Below are 25202 nucleotides of genomic sequence, written 5' to 3'. Positions count from 1 at the left end.
TTTAGATGGCACTAGGAAGAAGCCCCTGAAAGACCTGGCTTATTCTTCTACCAGAGGGTTCTTCGATGGGAAGAACAATGCTAGCGAGGAAGTCCTCAGAAAGAAAAAAAAATCAGATCATTACAGATCTACACCCTACTATATTTTCAATTTCCACTCGATGAAATTTATAATCAAGAACCAGCCTGATCTAGTGCAGGGGTAGGCAACCTTGGCTCTTTTATGACTCGTGGACTTCAACTCCCAGAATGGCTCAGGAATTCTGGGAGTTGAAGTCCATGAATCATAAAAGAGCCAAGGTTGCCTACCCCTGGTCTAGTGGTTAAGGCACCAGGTCAGAAAGCAAGAACCCGTGAGTTCAAGTCCAACCTTAGCCATCAAAGCCAGCTGGATGGCCTTGGGCCATTTTCTCTCAACCCAATTTATTTCACAGGGTGGTTGTTATAGGGAAAACAGGAGGAGTTGGATATGTTCACCACCTTATTTGGAAAAATAATAGTGGGATATAAACAAACAAGTGTAAAACTGAGCCTTTCACCTGATCCACAATCTCTCCTCATGGCTATTAGTACAATGTGGCCTCTTCATTTTGTAAAAAAATTATTACTGATATTTCTCTATGACTCTGCTTTAGAGAGTGGATCATAAAAGAAAGCTTAGTGTCTTCCCCAAAGCATCTTCCACAATCTATTTTTCATCTCTTTTCAGAAACCGAGTAAAGAGAAAATGATTCTGAAATGTGGAGGCAAGCTGTTCCACAGAAGGGCCAATTGTTGTTAGTTGCAAAGTCATCTTCGACCCATAGCAATCCCATGGACAACGTTCCTCCAGGCCTTCCTGTCCTCTACCATCTTCTGGAGTCCATTTAAGCTCACTCCTACTGCTTCAATGACTCCATCCAGCCACCTCCTTCTCTGTCGTCCCCTTCTTCTCTTGCCCTCCATCTTTCCCAGCATCAGGCTCTTCTCCAGTGAGTCCTTCCTTCTCATTAGGTGGCCAAAGTATTTGAGTTTTAATTTCAGGATCTGGCCTTCTAAAGAGCGGTTGGGGTTGATCTCCTCTAGGACCGACCGGTTTGATCGCCTTGCAGTCCAAGGGACTCGCAGGAGTCTTCTCCAGCACCATAGTTCAAAGGCTTCAATTCTTTGGCGCTCAGCCTTTCTTATGGTCCACCTTTCACAGCCATACATTGCAACTGGGAAAACCATGGCCTGGACTATACGCACTTTTGTTGGCAGGGTGATGTCTCTGCGTTTTAGTATGCTGTCTAGATTTGCCATAGCTTTCCTTCCCAGGAGCAAGCGTCTTTTAATTTCTTGGCTGCAGTCCCCATCTGCGGTGATCTTGGAGCCCAGGAAGATAAAATCTGTCACTACCTCCATTTCTTCCCCATTTATTTGCCAGGAATTGAGAAGGCCAGATGCCATGATCTTGGTTTTCTTAATGTTGAGTTTCAAGCCAACTTTTGCACTCTCCTTCACCTGCATCAAGAGGCTCTTTAGTTCGTCTTCACTTTCTGCCATTAGAGTGGTATCATCTGCATATCTTTGGTTGTTGATATTTCTCCCGGCAATCTTAATTCCTTCAGAAAGGGCTCCCTCACAGGTCTTCTCCTCCAGGTCTTACAGGAAGAGTAGATTCACTTTGAAACAAGTAGTTCTAAAGAACTTCCATAGCCATATTGCTTAGTCTGAATGCCTGGCATGATAGGCTAGGAATTCTGGGAGTTGAACTCCACAGATCTTAAAAATTGCCAACATTTAGAAACATGCTCTTCCTTGACGATGGATGGTGCATTTTTCTACTGTCCATGCCCAGGAACATACGTGACAAATGTTCTGGTTTCCCTCCAAGGATGTTCAAGGTATTTTTTTTATTAGTTTTATTCATTTATAACATAAAATGTGAAAATACAAAAGCAAACAGTAGGGGACAACAGTAGAAAAAGGGAAAACGAAAAAGGTGTGAAGAAAGGGAGGGGAAGAAACAAAAGACATTGACTTCTGACTCTGTTGCAGTAAAATCAGACATTAAAATCAAATCTCGGCTTTTTTACATTTCTATAGTAGTATGCACTAGCCATTTATGTATCGGCAAATCAGTCTAATCCAGGGGCAGTCAACCTTGGCTCTTTTATGACTCGTGGACTTCAATTCCCAGAATTCCTGAGCCAACTTAGCTGGCTCAGGAATTCTGGGAGTTGAAATCCACGAGTCATAAAAGAGCCAAGGTTGACTACCCCTGGTCTAATTGGTAAAACCCAAAATCATGGTGTCATTTTTTTCCACCTCAAGCACAAAGTCCAGAAACGGTTTCCAAGTAGAAACAAAAGTACTTGTGTTCTTTCCTTTTATTGGCACAGTCAATTTGGCCATCTCTGCTAATTCCATCAGCTTTTGTAACCATTTATCCATGTTAGGAAAAAATCAACATTTACTTTAACTTTATCATACCATAAAGACCCATGCCATCCTAAGGATGTTCAAGGTATTTGTCTCTACTCTTTTTTAAAATTCTAAGAGCTCATTACCCAATCAATCAAAGGTGAATGACTCAAATCATTTTACCTTTTGGCTGCCAGTGGATAGCCTGAGATAGTCTGTCTGCTTTCCTACGTGAAATATCAGGCTAGATGAACTCCGTGGCCGGATCTCCAGTGCTATCTCAAAGTCTTGACTGAGAGCGACCGACCTATCTGGAGAGAGAAGAGCAAATCTTTTACAGAAAGTTTAGTGGAGGGAACAGAAAGTTAAAAACTAAGCCATCCTGAAAGGAAGCGCAAAGGATGACCAAGTGTAAAAGGACAGACAACACTTAAAAGTACCTAGTGTGATATATCCTCCTTCAACAGAGAAAAAGATGCCAGTTTCCAAAGGGCCCACATAACAAGGGGTCACAGCGAACACACGGGAGGGTGAATTTAGAGGCTTTTTGTCAAGTTTTAGGTGCCTGAGGCAACCCTTAAAGCTAGAAGCAGAAGCATCCTGAAGGGAAAAAAAAGGTGGTCTTTTTGAATCAGATAACGGCATCTGGACATTTCCACTGCCTACAGTTCCCCCAAACTTGCAATTTCATGCTTTTTTTATATTTATTTATTTATTATTTATTTATGAGACTTATATACCGCTTTAAGTGCAAGCACTCTCTAAGCGGTGTACACCAATAAGCAATGTATATATATATATATATATATATATATATATATATATATATATATATATATATATTTACATTGCCCCCAACAATCTGGGTCCTCATTTTACCTACCCCGGAAGGATGGAAGGCTGAGTCAACCTTGAGCTGGTGAGATTTGAACCGCTGACCTGTTGAACACAGTCAGCTAAAGTGGCCTGCAGTACTGCACTCTAACTGCTGCGCCACCTCGGCTTATTTAAACAACGTATGGCTGCCTATCTCCCATAGAGAACCGGGGGGGGGGGAGGGCTCATGATTGCTAATAAAAACAATATAAAAACAAAACAAATCTTTTCCACCAGGCACCAGGCCACCCAACTGTTGACTCTGATCCAAAGGTGCTTTTTCAAAAGGCAAGTGGACTTTGTTTTTCCTTGAAGACGTTTCGCTTCTCATCCAAGAAACTTCTTCAGTTCTCACTGAAGAAGCTTCTTGGGTGAGAAGCGAAACGCCTTCAAGGAAAAACAAAAGTCCAGCCGCCTTTTTGAAAAAGTATCTTTGGGACAACCATGACCTGGATGACAAGAGAATCTCCACAGACATGTTGACTCTGATTCAGTCCCATCCTAGTCCAATGATTGAGGAGCAGCCGGTCTTGGCGGCTTTCCAGAATACTAAAAAGGACAGGGACTCCTCAAATTACAATCACTTGTTCATGAGATTGGCGGCTTTAAAATTCGACAAATAAATACATTCCAAAGTGCCAAGGTAACTAAAGTGAAGACTCCCCTTCAAAGTCCCACCAGATGACAATGTCTGGGGCATGGGACCTGGAGCGCCTCCACCCTCCCTGATCTAGTATGATGCAGAGATGGTGCCCCTCCCCCCAAATAACCTGGCCCTGGCTTTTTTTTTTTTAAAAAAAAGAGATAACCTGCATTTTAAATTGTACCCTGAAAATAAGTATTACGTGAGGTACATGTAACAAAATTGTAACAAGGAAAAATTACAAAGAACCCAGAAGCGTGCAAGCAGCTGCATTTTGCAGCTTCTGGATAGTCTTCAAGGGCAGCTCCGTGGAGAGTGCATTGCAATAGTCCAACAGGGAAGTGACAAGGCACGACTGACTGACTGACTGAGTAGGCTTCTTCCCGTTCCAGGAACGGGCGCAGTTCATAAAATTTTCTCCCTCTTCATGTCAGGGGTGGTTCTAGGTATATGAAGAAGCAGGTTCCAAGGTAGATCATTAGGTTCCTTACTGGTATATGAGCCTTAGCTTTGGCCAGTGGTGCTCCCCCCACATAAAGGGGGCCAGAGATCCCGAAGTCAACAGGGGTCGGCAGCAACTTCTCCAGGGATCTCAGTCCATCAATGACCAGCTGAACTTTGTTCCTGTCTCTGCTGAAGAAGACCTGAAAATGATAAGAAAGGCATGCGATGCTTCAGTTCCGTCGCTCTTCCATGGTCACCAGCAAAGCAATCCTTGTTCAATCCTGGAACCCGCAGATATATTTTTTTTATCGACTGCAGATCAGCAAGGTGGAAGTAAGGAGAGATATTGGCTTTCCTTGATGTTGTTCCTGATTTCACAAACAAGGACCCTCCCACGTCAAGCTACAGATAGTTCTCAACTGACAACCGCAATTGGGTCCAGATATCCATACATAAGTTGTTATGGTCATAAGTTGAGGAACCCATATGACTGGATCTGATTTTATGATATCGCTGCATCTAGCGGTGTGCGGGCGAACATTATTGTGAACACACCAGAGGTGGTGCCATAGAAAATCCTGCCAAATATGAAGATGCCGAAGGAGTAATGGCAGTGAAGTTCATGGAGTGTGATCTGACCATCAATTCAGAAGTCTACTGTGAAACATTATGAAAACTCAGACAAGCCATCCATAACAAGCGTCGGGGCCTGCTGTCTTCCGGTGTGGTGTTGATGCACGATAATGCTGGCCCGCTAGATGCACTCAAGAACTTTTGAAGCAGTTCCGTTGGGATGTTTTTGATCACACACACACCCTCTTATAGCCCAGATTTGGTGCTAAGCGACGACTACTAAGGAATTTCAAACTTTGTAAGACGTTAGGACAAGTGCTTCAATTTCAATGGCAATTATGTCGAAAAGTAATGTAATGTTGAAGTTTTGTAATGTATATAATAAAAGTTCTGTATCTACGAGTGTCTATCTTTGATAAGCAAACAAAGGTTTATTTTCAAATTGCCATTGTATTTAGCCAAGGAGTTTATGCCACATCCTATCTGACGCTTGTTCACCAATAGAAACACACTCTTGGCTCAGTCTTAATCTAGAAGAAAACCAAGCCATCTGACGTAGAAAAGAGGAGATAGATAGATAGATAGATAGATAGATAGATAGATAGATAGATAGATAGATAGATAGATAGATAGATAGATAGACAAACCTTTATTGTCGTTTTTTACTGTGGGCATAACAGCACACATTAAAAATGAAATTTAGTTGCTTGCTCTCAAAGTATACACATACATAACACACATTTAAACCTACTATAAACAGCATATGTATAAACCTACACCCTTACATATAAGTAAGATATAATCACTGTCCATCTTGAACACATAACAGAAGAAGGAAGGTTCATAAAGTTAATACTGTATGGTTAACAAAATGTGCCTGTTTTCCCTGTTCTTACCGTGTGCCACCTTCCATCATGGTACTTTTCTTTGCTCCGGAGTCTCAGTTTATGTCCATTTGTATCAGCCAAAAGCACCACACGTCCGTTGGAGACAAAAAGGGCGAAGAAGGAGCCCAGAGATTCATTAGCCATGTAGAAAAGCAGACCGCTGGAGGAGTTCAATCTAAACTCCACGGAGAAATGAAACCTGTTGGAAGAAGAATCGATTTGTCATTCAAGCTTTCTTAATCTGGACTGGAGTTCAGAAGGGCCAATACTACCATTCATTTAATGACTATTCAAAGTTATAATGGGACTGAAAAAAAAAATGGCAGAACTATTTTGCACCTGATCGAAATTCAGGCACTTGGCAGATGGCTTGCATTGATGACTTTTGCACCGTCCCCAACTCACGTGATCATCTTTTGCGACTTTCCCTGCTGGCTTCCCACAAACAAACTGCAGTGATTTGCATAACGACTGTGGCAAACACAGGTCGTAAAATGAGGCAAGGAACTGGCTTGCTTAGCAGCAAAACAGTCGGGCTCAATTGTGGTTGTAAGTCGAGACTCTTCACTTCCCTATTTGTTGTTGTTGTTGTTGTTGTTGTCTGAAGTATAGTGGACTTACTTTCCAAGCAAGAAGAAAAATACATTTGACTTTTCAATATTTACCTTTCTCTGAACATCCTTGGTATTTTGTTGAACTCCAAGTGGCTGACAGGGGATCCGCCAAACTGGAAGGCATCTTTAACAGCTCTGGGTTCTTTAAGCAGGTGGCAATCTGTGTCTTTCAGCATTGCCTTGCTTGGTACCTGCAGAGACATAATTTGTAATTCACAGTCCAGGATTTGGTTTATGATTGGTTTTCCCATTGGAACGTGACTTGGATTTAAGCTTTTCAATTTTCGGTCCATAAATATTAAGCCCGTTAATCCCTCCACACCTTGGTAACGTCCAAAAGCAGCTCAGCAAGGGATGTTAAAGATCTTCTAATATCTAAATGCTATGCCTGCTCTAGGTTTAAACAGGCTTGCTATTAAAAAACAAAACAAAGCAGAGATTTATTACTATTGGGTAGAATAAATGCAGGTGGTCCTGACAGTCCGTTTTAGTGGCTGTTCAAAGTTACAACGGCACTGAAAAATGTAACTTATGACTGTTTTTCACATGAATGTTGCAGCATCCCTGTAGTCACGTGATCAAAATTCAGGTGTTTGGGGTCACGTGATCCCCTTTTGTGATCTTCTGACAAGCAAAGTCAATCAAGAAACCAGATTCACTTAGCAACCGTGTTACTAACTTAACAACTGCAGTGATTCACTTAACAACCGTGGTAAGAAAGTTCATAAAACGGGACAAAATTAACAACTCTCCTGCTTAGCAACAGAAACTTTGGGCTCAACTGCAGTCGTAAGTAGAAGACTACCTGTACGCTTTCGTAAAACTGAAATAATAAGGGAGCTCAGTACATTATTTGTTATTTGGACAGCATTTAATGACCGGCACCAGCAGGCAAAAATAAAATTGCTGCTCTATGCGTTTCCTGGGGTCCTTCTGCACAGTATTTCAATATAAATAAAGCACAAGCTAAATGCACAACTTGATCTGCCATGATGTCTTTCATAATGGGTGTGGATTATTCTATTCCTGAATATAAAGCCTAACGCTCTTAGGACAATGAAAACTTGGATTTTAAAGAGTTCCATCTCAGTGGGGTCCTTGATGCTCTCTGAGTGTAGCTGTTTCCCTGCAGACATTTCATTACCCAACGAGGTAGCTTCATCAGTGCTAGAAGGGGGTGGGGTTTGCCTCGCTTCCAGCACTGATGATGTTACCTAGTTGGGTAATGAAATGTCTATAGCAGGGGTCCCCAATCCCCGGTCCATGGATCGGCACCGGGCCGAAGCATGCCAGCAACTGGGCCGCACAAACAAGCAAAGCCCCATCTGCAGGATGCAGGCAGTACATGAAACCACGCCCCCCTCCGGTCCGCGGAAAAACCTCTCTCCACGGAACCGGTCCCCGGCGCCCAAAAGGTTGGGGACCTCTGTTCTATAGGGAAAAAGCCAAGCTCAGAGTACAGTACAATCTCAAGCTACAAATATTCTATTGTATCTCTGTCACCTTTGGCTTTCCTCTGCTCTTCTTTTCTGGTGCCCTCATCTGCTGGGGTTGCCAATCCCTGGGGCAGTTCATGGTCACATTGAAACTCTCCGTGCTCTGCTGCAGATCCACAACTGCCTGAGCTTCCGATCTCCTAGTGCAGAAAGGAAAAGAAGATCAACAGCTGTCCCGTGGGGAGCCAGAGCAGATGGTGTGAAGTGACAGAACCTCTTTTGATTAAGTAAAAAAAAAATCCGCAGGCAAATCAAAACCTTAGTGAGGCCGATAGTTAAAGGGTGTGGAGGAAGAAAGGAAGCCGGAGACGATACAAAGAGAATAGGATGGAAGCGCTGGCTCACCTTTTGATGAAGACATTGCTAATGCAGCCTGTAAGGTTGCCAAGGTCGCTGCTGCTGGGCAAACCGCCCAGGTGAAAAACACCCAACTCAGCTTCACGCTTTTGCCTCCTCTCACGAGTCAGCCCATCTGTGGATCCCTGAAGCTGATCATCCACATACATCCGGACCCTACAGCAAAAATGTTCAATATATCAACGTGGGGAGATCAACTGGGGGAGCGGGCAACACAAACATGCAATGCAAAGGAGTGGTACCCTGCAGAGTCGCTGTAGATAGCAACGTAGTGGCTGGTATCATCAGCGTAGGCATTCTTGGTGGTAAGCTCCGTGGACAGGACACTAACAGCCACATGGCCATCTTGCAAGGAAACCTGGCAGCTCCCTTCCTGGAGAGAGAGAAAGGGGAGGGGGGGAGAAGGATAACATATTGCAGCTGGAGAACCTTGACTCTCTGAAAGCACTTCATCAGGAGTTAAAATGTGCAATTCTTCAAAGGTGCCTAAAGGGTGGCTGAAAGCGATCAGGATGTCAATCTGATCACTCTGTCCACATCCCTCATGGACACCCACAAAGGTAGGGCAAAAGAAGTCACCATCTTTCCAGTTTAGAATATCTCACTTAGATGATAGAAGGATGGGTGGATGGGATAGTAGATAGATAGATAGATAGATAGATAGATAGATAGATAGATAGATAGATAGATAGATAGGACACACAGACACAGACAGACAAACACGATATAGCTATAGATGATAAAGATTGATAACTAGCTAGACAGAGATAGACAGAAAGATATAGCTATAGATGATAAAGATAGCTAGAGATTAGAGATAGATAGATAGATAGATAGATAGATAGATAGACAGACAGACAGACAGACAGACAGACAGACAGACAGGACACACAGAGAGAGAAACAGACAGATATAGCTATAGATGATAAAGATTGATAACTAGCTAAACAGAGACAGACAAAAAGATATAGCTATAGATAGGTGATAAAGATAGCTAGAAATAGATAGCTAAAGATAACAGATGAGAGAGAGAGATGCTAATAAAGAAAAGTGAAGTTGATGAGTCTTGTAAAGAGAATCTCAGGAGGGACAAATATAAGGGAAAGGTATAGAAATAATTTCTCTCCTTGAGATACAGCTATTTGTTAAAAGTACGTCTCTTTTTTTAAGAACGCAAAACATTATCCTGACAGCCTTTCCCGTTACGCAAATAGTCAGACAAGCATTTAACATTGTCTTTCCCTATGATTCAGGATGCCAGTTAGTTAGGAGTTATTTCTCATAGTTATGCCAATAATACATTCAGGAGACTATTGCTTTAGGACGCAATTCCTTCAATGCCCCCAAACGGCGTACCTTTGTATTATGGTGATACAGCAAGCCACGACTCTGACTGGTACGGAAGCTAAAACCAGTGTAGAAGTCTTGTAATGGGGGGACGTTCCTCAGCGAGAGAGTCAAGTAGCCGGAGCCATGAAGTTTCATCGAGCGAGCAATCTGGAAAAGGACAGGTGTAACACCCAGTGAAGTGGGTTATCCTTAGATTTAAAAAAAAAAAAACAAACAAAAAACCAGGGCTACCAAAAGAACAGAATGGTTAATTATGATGCCATTGATCCTGGTGGGCAAAAAGAACCACAACATGAAGTAAAATTAGCATCAATTGTAGAGTTTAAGAGGGGGATGAAACTACACAGTTTAAGTAAGGTATCTGAGTGATTGTTATGAACAGTCACAGTTTCTTGGATGCAACAGGCCAAGCGCTGATAGTATCGGGATGCTGGTGGTAGAAGAGACTGACAGCCGTTTGTTCGGAGTAGTATAGGACAGGGGCCTTCCAACTTGGCAACTTTAAGACGTGTGGACTTCGACTCCCAGAATTCCTCTGGCTGAGGAATTCTGGGAGTTGAAGTCCACACGTCTTAAAGTTGCCAAGTTGGAAGACCCCTGGTATAGGATCTCCTGCTTGAGCAAGGGTTGGACCAGAAGACCTTCAAGGTCTTTTCCAACCCTGTTATTTTATGTTCCATCTCAAGTTTTTATTGTTGCAGGAGGAGCTTCAGTTGGAGTAGCGAGTCCAACTGCCACTTTACCTCCAGAGAAAAAACTGTCAGTGCTTAAATGTTGAATACAGGTATTCACAACTATTTGTTCAGAGATCGTTCGAAGCTACGATGGAGCTTACGACTGGTGCTCAAAGTTACAGCCGTTGCAAGTGTCCCCCGGGGTCACATGACTGTGATCTGGGTTCCCTGCAACCTGTTTTGCCCTTACAAATGGGTGGCCAACCCCTCCGTGATCATGTGGCTTCCATCTGCAATCTCCCCTGCCAGCCTCCTCAAAAAAGTCAAGAGGGTGAGGGTTAGGGTGATATGGAAGCCTAGTTGGCAAAGAAAGAAAGCTAGAATAAGGTTGAAAAAACTGGGATTCTGACTCATTAGAGGGGGTTTTATATTGCCAATTAGAGGGTTAATGGGAGATGTTGAGATAAAAGGAATTTTGGTTATTAGATTTACAATATTTGGAAACCAGTTGAAAATAAGGACTATCGGTTTAATATTTAAAAATTAGACTTAAAAGGGAAAAGAAAATTAAATATTATGAATACGTTTGATTTATTGATTAACCCAGACAATATATATAATGGTTTTGATTTATTAAAGGGGATATTGTGTTGTTAAATAGATGATTTAATATGGTGGGAAATAGGACATAGAACAAATTATATTCAAATAGATAAAATGTGTATTTTGGATATCATAGTTGTTATGAAGTGAGAAAAGGGAAATTTTGGTTACCCAAAGTCTGAAAATTATAAATATCAAAGGTTAAATTGGAATACTGATAAGAAATTAAAAACTGAGTAAAGATCAATAACCGGACATGGATTGTTTATGAAGATTGAATGTAATTAAGATATGTATAAGCTAAAAATGTATTGATAAATGTAATAATGATGTTCTTATTGAGTTGATATAATCAGAAATGTACTAACCTGAATATGAGGCAGTAAATGTTAAGGGAAAAAGAGAAGAAATATTTGATGTTGTAACCTGAGATTTGCACTGAGATTTTGTTATTGAACTATTGATTAACCCAGTCACCACGTTGCCTTTTAAATATTCAAATGTAAAATTAATAAAATATTATATTAAAAAAAAAGTCAAGAGGGAAGCCTGCAGGGAAAGTCACAAGTTGCTTCCTTCCTCTGGCACAACACGCAGGTTCCCCTGCCTTCCATTGGCTAGCGTACAACGGGAAGGGATCCGGTGTGACATACCAGAGAAATTAAGCTTGAAACAAAGCTCAGATCATAGGGATCCGTGCTTTCTTTCTCCGACCCTGCGTGCTAGTTCTATGTTAGAGCAGAGTTGCCTGTCCTTTTTCAGCAGGCAGTTCTTTTGCCCCGTTTGTTTAGTGACCGCACTGGGATAGCCAGGAGAGTAGTTGTTCAGCGAGGCGATCAAGAGGGAGCCTCGCTTAACGGCCGTACCGACTGATGAGTGTGATGGGCAGGCTCCCTTATGGTCAGAAATCAAGGATTACCTGCCCTAACAAAGCTGGGCACTACAGTAAAGAGGTCAATCAATCCATCTTCTTACCAGGAGATCCAAGGTGCACCCATAACTCACTCCGATGGTGTTCATACGCTTTAAGTCCACGTATTTGCCCAGAGCTTTCAGACCTTTCATGCAACCTCTGATGGAGCCTCCTTTGGGGAATGTTTTCTTCAGTCTGAAAAACAGGACCAGGTTGAACAAGAAATATTTGTGTTTTCAAAGGCTCATTATCTTTAGAACTGGGAGGGGAATCAGAAAGCACCCAGGTAGAGAGGATTTGGGCAGATGGGTGGATCAAGGAACAGAAGGAACAAAGTTACCAATCCACGTTCCATTTCCATAAATCCCAGCCGCCAAAGCAGACTAATAAAAAGAAATGAAAAGACTAAATACCCAAATTTAAAGACCTTCTGATTCCAACTGGCCCTAGGCACATGACAGCACAATAAAAAGTGTAGACACAAGGAAACAAAGTTCCACCCGCAATCATGAATTACAAGAAAATCTTACTTTTCGGGCAAGATGGAGGTGGGCACCCCCCCTAAATAATAAGAGGTGGCCCCATGCAAAATGTTTTCTTGCTCAATCATGAAGACAGTTGATTGCTCCAGACGGACCAAAACGCGATCCTTGGAACCCATTTTGAGGAGAAATAGCTGGATCTGGAATTAGACAAAGCAGACATGTCCATGGGACGGCTCCTGGTATCAGAAGGGAGTTTCACTCACAAAAGAGGCAGTTTCACTCAGGATTCAGACATTCTTCTCAAAAGTATCACCTAAGCCAGGGGTAGGCAACCTCAGCTCTTTTATGATTCATGGACTTCAACTCCCAGAATTCCTGAGTCAGCATAGCATAGCTGGCTCAGGAATTCTGGGAGCTGAAGTCCATGAGTCATAAAAGAGCCGAGGTTGCCTACCCCTGACCTAAGCTAAGGAGACCACTGCACTCTAGAAAGAGTGCAAAGAAGAGCACCTAAGAGGATTCAGGGCCTGGAGACAAAAACATATGGAGAACGGTCGCAGAAATTGGGTATGTCCAGCCTAGTGAAAAGAAGGATCGGGGGGGGGGGCATGATAACATAGTTCCAGTATTTGAGGGGCTGCCACAAAGAAGAAGAGGGAATCAACCTATTCTCTAAAGCTCGATTCAGTGGGTTGGAACTGCATACAGGTAGTCCTCGACTTATGACCAAAATTAAAACCAAATTTCCATTGCTAAGAAAAGTGGTTGCCAAATGAATCGCGCCCAATTTTACAACTTCTTTTTGCCATGGATGTTAAGTGAATCACTGCAGCTGATAAGCAAATTGTGTAATCATTACACAAAATCCAGCTTCCCCCGTTAACTATGCTTGTGGGAAATCCCATGGGAAGGTCACAAAGTGTGATCACATGACCTCAGGACACTTGCAACCATCATAAATATATGCCATTTGCCAAGTGACTCAATTTTGATCACACGATCTGGGGATGCTGCAACAGTTGTTAAGTGTCCGGATTGGTCATAAGTCACATTTTTCAGTGCTGCCGTAACTTCAGAGGGTCTCTGAGCAAATTTTTGTAAGTCGAGGACTCCAAGTAATTTGAAGTCAGTTGCAGCCATTCTGTGGCCATTCAAATCTGAAATCCCCTTAGCCACTGAAAGAATGAAAGGACGTCCTTCTGCCCTGGGTTGCGATAACTGAAAGACACAAGTTCGGTCATTACCGCTTTGTTTGCATGGTTGCTGACTATCAGGGTGGCCTGATCCCTTGAAGGGGGCGCCATGTTCAGACCCCCACCGAAGTCGTAATACAGCACGAGCTTCCCGTCTCGAACAGCCAGGCATAGCAGCTGATTCTGTGGGAGGAAAAGGACAAATGACTTTCAGGCTTTGGTGTCTAAAAGTCCATTCTCTACTGTATATAAAAAATAAAGGCTTCCCCCTTTTCGGTTGTGTCCAACTCTAGGGCACAGTGCCCACGTCTGTTTCATGGCTGAGGGAGCCAGAATTATCCAAAGTCATTTTCAGCTAACGAGTAGGCTGGCTTGGTTGCTCAACAGCGAAACACTGGTGAAGCGGGCACAGCAGCGCCTGCGTTTTCAGCGTCTCATGAGAAAAGCACATCTTCGTTCCCCTGTCCTGACCACTTTCTACAGGGGGACGATCGAGAGCATCCTGTCATACAGCATCATAGTCTGGCTTGGAAGCATCACTGCTTCAGACAGGAAGGCGGTGCAGAGAGTGGTGAGGACGGCAGGAAAGATTATTGACAGCTCCCTCCTTCCCATCCAGGACATAGCACAGAAGCGTTGCTTGAGCAGGGTCTGTAAGATTGTCTGGGACACTACACATCCTCTTCACGACCTTTTTTCCTTGTTACCTTCTGGGAGGAGGGGGTTTCGTGGTATCCATAGCAGAACATCCAGATTCAGCCATAGTTTCATTCCATACAGCATTAACCTTGTGAATTCTCAAGCTTCCTCCTTCCAAGATGGACAGTATTTAATATTTATTTGTTATGTACATGTAGGGGTGTGGGTCTATACATACGTTGTATATAGTATGTTTAGGTGTGTGTCACGTATGTGTTTCACTTTGAGAGTGGGCAACTAAATTTCATTTTTGATGTGTGCCGTTGTGCCCACAGTAAAAAAAATGACAATAAAGGTTATCTTATCTATCTCTTATCTCTGTGATCATGTGACCAGAATGACTATACGTCAAAGACGCAAGGAACGCTGTTACCTTCCCACCAAAGTGGTACCTATTTATTTATTTGCATTTGCACTCTTTTGAACTGCTAGGTGGGCAGGAGATGGACCAAGGGACGGAGCTCACCCCATTGTGGGGAGCTCAGGTTTCAAACCCAGGCTGTCAGCTTTCCAGCTGACAAGCTCAGCGTCTTTAACCATCACGGCCCCACCTATGGTATATAATGCTGTTTTAATCTGGGAAACAGCACAGGAAAATGAGGACATATTTTTCTACATTTGTCTCTTTGGATCCACCCAAGATGTTTTGGTGATATTTCTTTCTAACATCACTTGTACCAAGCAACCCGGATCCTCGCCACATTATCAAGAATTGCCAATCAAAGTGACACTTGCCTGGTGTTTCAAGAAGAAAATGATCCCGTGGTAGGACACCAACCGCATCTCCTGCTCAAAGCGTTTGATGGAGCCCAGCTGACTCTCAAAGATGATTTCCGCATATCCAGTCCCATCAAAATAGGAGCCATCGGTCAGCCAGGGATCGCCCGTTGATTTAGATCTTTGAGAAGAAGGGAAGAGTGGATGAGTGATATGGTCAATCTACACTGCTGTATTCTAGAAATTAAGAAATTGGAGATTTAAAAAAATATATACTATTGGTTGTATTTTGAGGAAGGAACATTGTTGGAAGACAGTGGGCTTAGCTTGATGGAATCTTCTTGTCTCTGGACAGAAGATCATCAAATCAAATTACGTACAGGTAGTCCTTGTTTAGTGACCGTTTGAAGTTACAATGGCACTGGGGAAAAATGATTTGCAACCAGTTCTGACCCTTAAAATCATTGCAGCATCCCCACGAACACCTGATCAAAATACGGGCACTTGGCAACTGTGATGTGTTTACGATGGCTGCGATACCCTAGGTCAGGTGTCTTCACACTTGACCCTTTTATGACTTGTGGACTTCAACTCCCACGCTGGCTGAGGAATTCTGGGAGTTGGAAGTCCACAAGTCATAAAAGGGCCAAGTTTGAAGATCCCTGCCCTAGGTCAGGGGTAGGCAACCTTGGCTCTTTTATGACTCGTGGACTTCAACTCCCAGAATTCCTGAGCCAAGGTTGCCTGCCCCTGACCTAGGTCATGTGATCACCACTTGTGGCTTTCTGAGCCAGCTTGTGACAAGCGAAGTCAATGGGGGAAGCCAGACTCACTTAATGACTGCAGTGATTTGCTCAACAAAAAGTTGTAAAATCGTGTGCGACTCACTTAACAACTTCCTTGCTTAGCCATGGAAATTCTGCCCCGAATTGTGGTCGTCAGTGGAGGACTACCTGTACCACCATGTCCATCTTCCAGGAAGGAAGGTTGTTGACCACACGTCCACCAAGCTTACCTTGTGCAAGGCCTCTCTGCAGTGGTGTCCAGATGGAACGTGCGCTGGAAATTGTACAAACTCATCACCTCTTCATTAAGAGAATCCATCTCTATACAGCCTCGGTAGTTAGGATAGCGCAGAGGTAGAGGAGGCTGTTGGGGGAGAAAACAATCCATTGGCTGAATCCCTAGGAGCAGGAATCTTGTTTTCCATTTCCCAGCAGAAATAATCACCCCTCCCCCAATCTGGTTACTCAAGCTGTAAGTTGGTTGCTTCTGTAAGTTCTTACTGCCTGCTTCAGTTGCATAACTGTCCTGCTTTTGCATCTTTGTCAGAACTGCCATCGTATGCTTGAGCTTCACATTCGCTAGCTGCCAGTCTGCCATGAACTATGGGGGGGGGGAGTTAACAACTCATTGTGCTTTCCAGAGGTGTCATCTCAAGGTCAAAGTGATGGGAATGGAAGGCTCACCAACCAGCCCACTGTTGAAGAGACTGTTCCCAAAACAATTTATTCAAATATAATTGGACAATAAGGGACCAGCAGAGAGGAAGATCTAGATGGGGAAAGTTAACCGGAAAAATTTGCCACGCAAACTTCAGTTCTGGCTTTGCTCTACTGTATTCTACTTGGCTTTTAGCAAAGTAGACCTTTTGATCCAAATGATGCCTAGAGGACCAAGCTGGGGCAGGTCTCACAATTTTGCTTGATGGTAACAGAAGATTGTCTCTAGTTACTAGCCCCCTTGAATATGGATTTTCCAGGGAAACACAACTTTTCTCATAGCCAGCTAGTTAAGTTCCCCGTGAAACTTCCACCCTTAGCTTAGTTTGGTCTAGTGCAGGGGTAGGCAACCTTGGCTCTTTTAGGACTCGTGGACTTCAACTCCCAGAATTCCTGAGCCAGCATGGCTCAGCTTGGAAACCTCTCCCTTTCCCCTCAGAATGGCTGGCTCAGGAATTCTGGGAGTTGAAGTCCACGAGTCATAAAAGAGCCAAGGTTGCCTAGCCCTGGTCTAGTAGTTAAAGCATTAGGCTAGAAAGCAGGAGACCTTGAGTTCAAGTTCCGCCTTTAATAATGGCTGATTTTGGCCTAATCACCAGGAGACTCTGAGTACTAGTCCCGCCTTAGGAATGAAAGCCAGCTGGGTGATTTGGGGCAAATCGCCAGGAGACTGAATTCTAGCCCTGCCTGAGACATGAAAACTGGGTGGTGGACTTTGGGGCTAATCCCTCTCCCTCAGCCTAACATACTTCACAGGGTTGTTGTTGTGGGGAAAATAGGAGGAGGAAGGTGTGTTGGGTATGTTTGCTGCCTTGAGTTATTTGTAAAAATGATAAAGGCGGAATACAAATTAATCAAACAGACACGATCATAGGTGTGAAAGAACTTCGTAACTGTTAAGAAAGCTAAAAGGATAATGGGCTAACCATTAAGTCACCAATTGCTACTACTAGTTCATGCAACCTGATTCTAAAAAGTCCTAAAAATACCCCTTGTCCAGCATAAGCAGCCCACTCAGCCACACTCACCGTGAAGCTGGAAGGGTAGCCACCCACGTACAGAACGGTGTTATGGGTCCTGAAGTTGAACAATCCATATTCTCCTTTGGCAACGCTGTCCCCCTTGGTCTCGTGCAAGGTTTGCTTCTCCACCGTCACAGACATGTGTCCATACTGCAAGATCCTACAAACCAGGAAGACATTTGCTGATTTCTAGGCTATCCCTCTCCTATCCCTCTGCCAGGAAATGGCATTCAAGAACGCCCCCCCCCCTCCGAAAATAAAAATAATATTATCAGAACCAAATGAAAACATAAGCAAAAATGCAACGGAAAGTTGACAAAGCCCACGGTGCAAGGAAAAGAAGGCAAAAACCAGCCCAAAGAGGACTTATTTCGATAAGGCCTTAACAGAAAGCACTCCAGGAAGAAGGAGTAAAGTAGAGTAGAGTAGAGTAGGGTAGGGTAGGGTAGGGTAGGGTAGGGTGGAGTGGAGTGGAGTGGAATGGAATGGAATAGAATAGAATAGAATAGAACAGAACAGAACAGAATATAGAATAGAATAGAACAGAATAGAATATAGAATAGAACACAATAGAATATAGAACAGAACAGAATAGAATATAGAATAGAATAGAACAGAATAGAATATAGAATAGAATATAGAATAGAACAGAATAGAATAGAAAGTAGAATAGAATATAGAATATAGAATAGAATAGAATAGAATGGAATAGAATAGAGTAGAGTAGAAGTAGAGTAGAGTAGAGTAGAGTAGAATAGAGTAGAAGTGGAGTGGAATAGAGTAGAATAGAAGTGGAGTCGAGTCGAGTAGAAGTGGAGTGGAGTGGAGTGGAATAGAATAGAATGGAATGGAATACAACAGAATAGAAGCTGGAAGGGACCTTGGAGGTCTTCTAGTCCAGCCCCCTGCTCAAGTAGGAGAATACATCTCAGACAGGTGATTGTCCAGTCTTTTCTTAAAAACTTCCAAGGGAGAAGACTACTTTAACCTTCAAAAAAAATTTCTCTCTTCTACCATGCAGAACAGGGAGCCCTTAAAACACTTTGTTTAGTGATTGTTCAAAGTTACAATGGCACTGAAAAAAGTGACTTATGACCATTTTTCACCCTTACAACCATGGTGGCCTCTCCATGATCATGTGATCAAAACGTGGACACTTGGCAACTATCCTCGCCTTTATGACCGTCCCAGTGTCCCGGAGGTCACGAGATCCCCTTTTGTGACCTTCTGACAAGCAAAGTCAATGGGGATGCTAGATTCACTTAACCCTGTTCCTAGCTGAACAACTGCAGTGATTCACTTAACAACTGTGGCAAGAAAGGTCATAAACTGAGGCAAAACTCACTTAACAACCGTCTCGTTTAGCAACAGAAATTTGGGGCTTCAGTTGGGGTGGTAGGTTAAGAACTACCTATAGTGATTGTAGAGAGCAGTTTTACCTCAGAAGCTCTTGTCTGTGGATCCCCTAAGGCAGAGGTCCCCAACCTTAGCAACTTTAAAGCTTGTGGACTTCAATTCCCAGAATTCCTCAGCCAGCCAAGCTGGCTGAAGAATTCTGGGAATTGAAGTCCATAAGCCTTGAGGTTGCCACGATTGGAGACCCTTGCCCTGAGGAACACCGATTTTCAAAGCCCTGCTTTTCCTCTGCCTTGTTTCTCCATACCTGTTGATGCTCACAGCAGCAAACTGTTCTCCAATCTCTTCATCGACCGTCAAATGTGCTGGCTCCTCATTTCCTAGCTTGTAGATCCATTCCACTTTGTGGTCTTTAAGGATTATGCCCATGTAGTCCCCGGTAGCCTGGAAGTACAAAGAAGAAGAGTTTTGCCATCCACTGTGGGACCCAGATAGTGTGGGTGAACCTGTTTTTTTTTTGTTGTTGTTGTTGTTACATTGATTGTGAGATGTTGCAACTGTTCTGTGATTGACGCTATCTTAGGTTTATTTTTTTTCCCCCTTTCATTTTCTTTCCTTGTTTTATTTATTTCTTTTTTCTTTTTTAATTTCTATAGGCGTTCCACTCAAGAAAGTGACTCGGGATGGCTGACAGTGCTAAAACTATGAAACAATTAAAACAATAAAAAACAGTAAAACAGTAAAAAAAAACATCCAGAAAACAAATATATACAGCAGCCAACATAATTAACCAACTTAACAGCAAAGAAGCAAAAGCAGAAAACGGCAGAAGTAAACCACACTTGTATTTTAACATTATTCTAGTGCAGGGATAGGCAACCTTGGCTCTTTTATGACTCGTGGACTTCAACTCCCAGAATTCCTGAGCCAGCCACGCTGAGGGGAAAGGGAGAAGTTTCCACACTGAGCCATGCTGTTTTTGATCTACTGTAACCACCTGGCTTTTAGTAAAAGTATTCTTTTCACTACAAATGGAGTTGAGAATAGCAATAGCACTTAGACTTATATACACACAATGCTGTACAGCCCTCTATAAATGGTTTACAGCAGTGGTTCTCAACCTTTTTAATGCCGCGACCCCCAACTGGTCGTAAGTCGAGGACTACTCAATTGGTGCAGCACCGTTTGCAGAATGGGACTTTTGGCGGGCTCAGCAGGGCAGAGACAGCCTGGACAATTCCTATTGGCTTTTGAAAGCCAATAGAATTAGACTCTATTCAAGAGAGTCTATTCTATTGGCTTTCAAAAGCCAATAGAATAAAAGGGAGTAGCACAGCTAAGGAAAAGGGGGAAAAAATGGCGGACTGCGTTGTTTGGCGACCCCCGTGAAATGGTCGTTCGACCCCAAATGGGGTCCCGACCCACAGGTTGAGAACCACTGGTTTACAGAGTCAGCCTCTTGCCCACAACAATCTGGGTCCTCATTTTACTGTCCTCGGAAGAATGGAAGGCTGAGTCAACCTTGAGCCGGTGAGAATCGAACTGCTGAACTGCTGGCAGCCGGCAGTCAGCAGAAGTAGCCTGCAGTACTGCATTCTAATCACTGCGCCACCAGGGCTCTTACTTTCCTTGATAGAAGACCAAGCTGGGGCAGGGCTGACATTTTCAAACAAATGTGAAAAGCGAATTGTGCCTATACTTTCCATCCCAAACCTACTAGGTTGGTCTTTACTGGTTCTTGTTTTCTTTCCTGAGAACTTACATCCTTTTGCCCCAGGTATAACACAAAGCGTGTAGACTCATCCTGTGGTTTGTCTCTCTTTTTGGAGTCCGGGTTCTGAATATAGAATTTGAGGGATGTATAGGCAGCCAAATCTTGGAGATTGCTAGGAGTCCGGATTTGCACACCAGAAGTGCCATTGAACTTCACTGGAACTTTAATCTAAAAGGCAACAGATCAAAGGAACAAACATATGATACTGGACACTTCAGGGCTGGCACTGAAAAAGTACTGTAGTCTCAGCAGGATTCGCTATTTTGATACTATTTCATCCTAAACTTCCTTTAAAAAATCCCCACTTCCAACAAATCCTTCTTAATGATGACCTGAGAAGTAAGATTTTGTTTCTTTGAGTCAATTCCTTACTTGGCTTCATGAATTATGCTCATTTCTATAGGACTGTTCTTAAAGACTGATGGGGAAAAAAATAATATACAGAGAGACCTTGTTGAACCACCACTCGTTCAGCAACCAGGATTAAAATGGTGTTGAGTGAGGAGGACTTACAACTGCTCCTCATGGTTATGGCCATCACACCACCTCCATAGTCACACAAGTGTGATTTGGGCACTTGGCAACTGGCTTGAAATTATGAGAGTCATAACATCATGTGCCCATGTGAAATTTTTCCTGTGGTCTCCCAAACAAAGTGAATGGACAAGCTGGCAGGGGGTCACAAATGGTGATCACGCAACCGTGGAACATCGTGACTGTGTGAGATTCACTGAACAACAGCGCCTGGGACTGCCTTAATTGCTATCATAAGTTGGCAGGCTCACATGATGTCACACTTTACAACTGGATCACTTAGTGACAGAATGACAGAGTTGGAAGGGACCTTGGAGATTTTCTAGACCAGGGGTCTTCAAACTTGGCCTTTTATGACTTGTGGACTTCAACTCCCAGAATTCCTCAGGCAGGGACGCTGAGTTTGAAGACCCCTGTAGTTCTCCAATCTCTTTTTTTAAAAACCTGCAGTATTGAGCACCCACAACTTCTGGAGGCAAGTCATTTCACTGATTAATTGTTCTAACTATCATGAAATTTCTCCTTAGCTGGTTCTCAAGCTGGTTCTCTCTTTGATTAGTTTCTACCCATTGCTTCTTGTCCTGCCTTCAGGTGCTTTGGAGAATAGGTTGATCCCTTCTTCTTTGTGGTAACCCCTGAGATATTGGAACACTACTATCATGTCACCCCCTACTCCTTTTTTTCATTGAACTAGACATACCCAATTCCTGCAATCGTTCTTTGTGTGTTTTAGCCTCTAGTCCCCTAATCATCTTTGTTGCTCTTCTCTGCACTCTTTCTAGAGCCTCAACAACTTTTTTTTTACAATCCTGCCCTTGACTGATCAGTCAACAGACCAGATTGTACACAGGTTCTAAGCCAAGCTGGTCTTCTCTTGAGGACCTAAACTCTGACATACAACTAACTAACAAAATGAAATTCAATGGTGAAAAAAGCAAGGTTCTACATTTAGGCAAGAAAAACCAAATGCACAAGTACAGCATAGGTGGCACCATGCTCAATAGTAGTAACTGTGAGAGGGACCTCGGAGTCCTAGTAGACAATCACTTAAATATGAGCCAGCAGTGTGCTGCAGCTGCCAAAAAGGCCAACACAGTGCTAGGCTGCATTAACAGAGGGATAGAATCAAGATCACGTGAAGTATTAATACCACTCTTCAATGCCTTGGTAAGGCCACACTTGGAATACTGCATCCAGTTTTGGTCACCACGATGTAAAAAAGATGTTGAGACTCTAGAAAGAGTACAGAGAAGAGCAACAAAGATGATTAGGGGACTGGAGGCTAAAACATATAAGGAACGGTTGCTAGAATTGGGTATGTCTAGTTTAACGAAGAGAGGACAAGGGGGGACATGATAGCAGTATTCCAATATCTCAGGGGCTGCCATAAAGAAGAGGGAATTAAGCTATTTTCCAAAGCACCTGAAGGCAGGACAAGAAGCAACGGTGGAAACTAATCAAGGAGAGAAGCAACCTAGAACTAAGGAGAAACTTCCTGACAGTGAGAACAATTAATCAGTGGAACAGCTTGCTTCCAGAAGCAGTAAATGCTCCAACACTGGAAGTTTTTAAGAAGAGACTGGACAGCCATTTGTCCGAAATAGCGTAGGGTTTCCTGCCCGAGCAGGGGGTTGGACTAGATGACCTCCAAGGTCCCTTCCAACTTTACTACTATTACTATTACTTTGTTTTGGAGTCCCACCATGGCAGAGAACAGGACCATCAGACATTGGATGGACTTTATGCCTTCATACCTTACTGACAGCATTCCGGGCCAGTGAGATCAGTTGGCGCACCCGCAGGATGTTGTCCAAAACAGTTGCATTGTGGCTTCTTCTGTTTTCCAAGCTGGTCAGCTTTCCCAGGAGGACTGGGAGGGTGCTTTCAAGGCTTGAGACTGGACAGCCGGAATTTTTTGAGAGGAAACCCAGAAGCCAACCCAATGGGAACATAAACAAGTCACAGAGGAAGCATGTTATTCATCATAGATTACAACTGAATTCCCAAAAGAAGTTTCAAAGTAGAGTGATGGTTTTATGGGGGAAGGACCTCATGTTTTAGGAGTTCCTCAGAGATTTTATACCAGTTGCAGCAATTTATTCTCTCTCTCTCTTTCTCTTTTCATTCCCAGACAGCAGATTAACCATTTTTATGAGTTGGTTTGCCATACTGATTGGAAGTTCAGAATCCCAATATATTTAGAAACTGAAATAGTTCTCTTATGTCTTTTTGTATGAAACAGAACCATTTGATTTTCTATTTCAAAATTGCCTTCAATGTAATTATGAGCTCTGATAATTTCATTGTTTATTTCAGATGACAACTGACATATTTCAGGACAAGACAGAAGAAAGCAAATATAGAAGAGGAGACAGAATTACACAGAAACAGGTGGGGGTTTTTTTGTTTTGTTTTAAATGAGAATGACTAAAACCAGAAAGTAGAGAATCTTTTTTCTTTCAGCATTCGGTCTCAAAAAATAATGTCATGACACTGAGACATTGGAATAAAAATAGAAGAAATGTATAAAAGGGAAACAAGAAAAAACAAATCTAACTGATATTTTGCATCTGACATTATTTTCTGCCTTTATTATTTTTATAACTAGCTCAAGGCACTGAACATAGCTAATACTCTTTTTTCTTCACAACACTTTTCATGCCTAAGGCAGGACTAGAACTCATGGTCTCCTGGTGACTGGCCCAAAGTCCCCCAGCTGGCTTTCATGCCTAAGGCAGGACTAAAACTAACAGTCTTCTGGTGATTGGTGCAAAGTCACCCACTGTGTTTCTCCGAAAGTAAGACCTGGTCTTTCTTTTGGGCTCTGAAATAAGCACTAGGACTTACTTTCGGGATCCATCTTTATCCTTGTGAATTCTAAAGCTTCCTCCTTCCGTTATGTATTCAAGATGGACAGAGTGATTAATATTTATATGTTACTTATATGTAAGGGTGTAGGTCTATACATATGTTGTATATAGTATGTTTAAAGGTGAGTTATGTTTGTGTACACTTTGAGAGCAAGCAACTAAATTTCATTTTTAATGTGCCCACGTTAAAAAAATGTCAATAAAGGTCTGTCTGTCTATCTATCTATCTATCTATCTATCTATCTATCTATCTATCTATCTATCTATCTATCTATCATCTGCCTGCCTGCCTGCCTGCCTGCCTGCCTGCCTACTTACCTACCTACCTACCTACCTACCTACCTACCTACCTACCTACCTACCTACCTACCTACCTACCTACCTACCTACCTATCTATCTATCTATCTATCTATCTATCTATCTATCTATCTATCTAAGAAACAGAAATACTGAAGGAGTGGGAATTACGCACCAGTATTCTTGACATCACGGGTGGCTTGATTCAAATCTTCACTTCTTAGATCTCCATACTGTTTTTTCCACTCGTCCAGCTTCTTTTTCATGTCACTCAGTTTCCCTTCCATCCCAGCCACTGTCTCATTGGCCTTTAAGGCTGTGTCTTTGGCCTTCTGAATTTTCTCCGATGCATCGTCTTGGAAAGGAAAGAAACAGGGTGCATTTTTTTTTTAAAAAAAATACAAGTTCCCAGAATTTAGATGAAAGAAATGTGCCCAGTTAAGAATGGTCGAAATCTTGCAACAGTTCAGATTAATTTAAACTCAGGAAGAACAAATGCGCAAATCCCCTAGGGCAGGGGTAGGCAACCGTGGCTCTTTTATGACTCGTGGACTTCAATTCCCAGAATTCCTGAGCTAGGCTGGCTCAGGAATTCTGGGAATTGAAGTCCACGAGTCATAAAAGAGCCAAGGTTGCCTACCCCTGCCCTAGCATAAAAAGTGTTCTCTCAGGTTCAGAGGCGATAATTAGCCAGGGGGTGAAATTCACTGCATTTCATGCATTAATATTGTATGATCAGATCATTAGCAAAGTGATGGGAGAAATCTATTATTTATTTACTTATTTTTATTTATCCTGCGAGTCCCCTGGACTGCAAGGCGATCAAACCGGTCAGTCCTAGAGGAGATCAACCCTAACTGCTCTTTAGAAGGCCAGATCCTGAAGTTGAAACTCAAGGACTTTGGCCACCTAATGAGAAGGAAGGACTCACTGGAGAA

General features: G+C 42.8%; 1 protein-coding gene across 2 annotated transcripts in view; it reads right to left on the bottom strand.

The window, feature by feature from the left end:
- Positions 1–25202, bottom strand: part of LAMA5 (laminin subunit alpha 5) — a 328307-nt gene that overhangs the window by 4320 nt on the left and 298785 nt on the right. For both annotated transcript variants that reach the window (XM_039346487.1, XM_039346486.1), the window contains exons 59-77: positions 24440–24619; positions 22851–22993; positions 20551–20730; positions 19096–19232; positions 17439–17592; positions 15924–16057; positions 14927–15089; positions 13544–13675; positions 12345–12496; positions 11877–12009; positions 9631–9771; positions 8517–8647; positions 8263–8430; positions 7925–8057; positions 6473–6612; positions 5817–6006; positions 4395–4547; positions 2825–2984; positions 2568–2695 (exon numbers count right to left, since the gene is read on the bottom strand). In XM_039346487.1, the coding sequence (XP_039202421.1) occupies positions 2568–2695; positions 2825–2984; positions 4395–4547; positions 5817–6006; positions 6473–6612; positions 7925–8057; positions 8263–8430; positions 8517–8647; positions 9631–9771; positions 11877–12009; positions 12345–12496; positions 13544–13675; positions 14927–15089; positions 15924–16057; positions 17439–17592; positions 19096–19232; positions 20551–20730; positions 22851–22993; positions 24440–24619 (2852 nt within the window). The remainder of the gene's footprint in view (positions 1–2567; positions 2696–2824; positions 2985–4394; positions 4548–5816; positions 6007–6472; positions 6613–7924; positions 8058–8262; positions 8431–8516; positions 8648–9630; positions 9772–11876; positions 12010–12344; positions 12497–13543; positions 13676–14926; positions 15090–15923; positions 16058–17438; positions 17593–19095; positions 19233–20550; positions 20731–22850; positions 22994–24439; positions 24620–25202) is intronic.

This window comes from Crotalus tigris, unplaced genomic scaffold (assembly GCF_016545835.1).
Source record: "Crotalus tigris isolate CLP2741 ecotype Arizona unplaced genomic scaffold, ASM1654583v1 scf7180000017999.2816498, whole genome shotgun sequence".
In the NCBI taxonomy this organism is placed as follows: Eukaryota; Metazoa; Chordata; class Lepidosauria; order Squamata; family Viperidae; genus Crotalus; species Crotalus tigris.
This window is presented reverse-complemented; position numbering and strand designations above follow the sequence as displayed.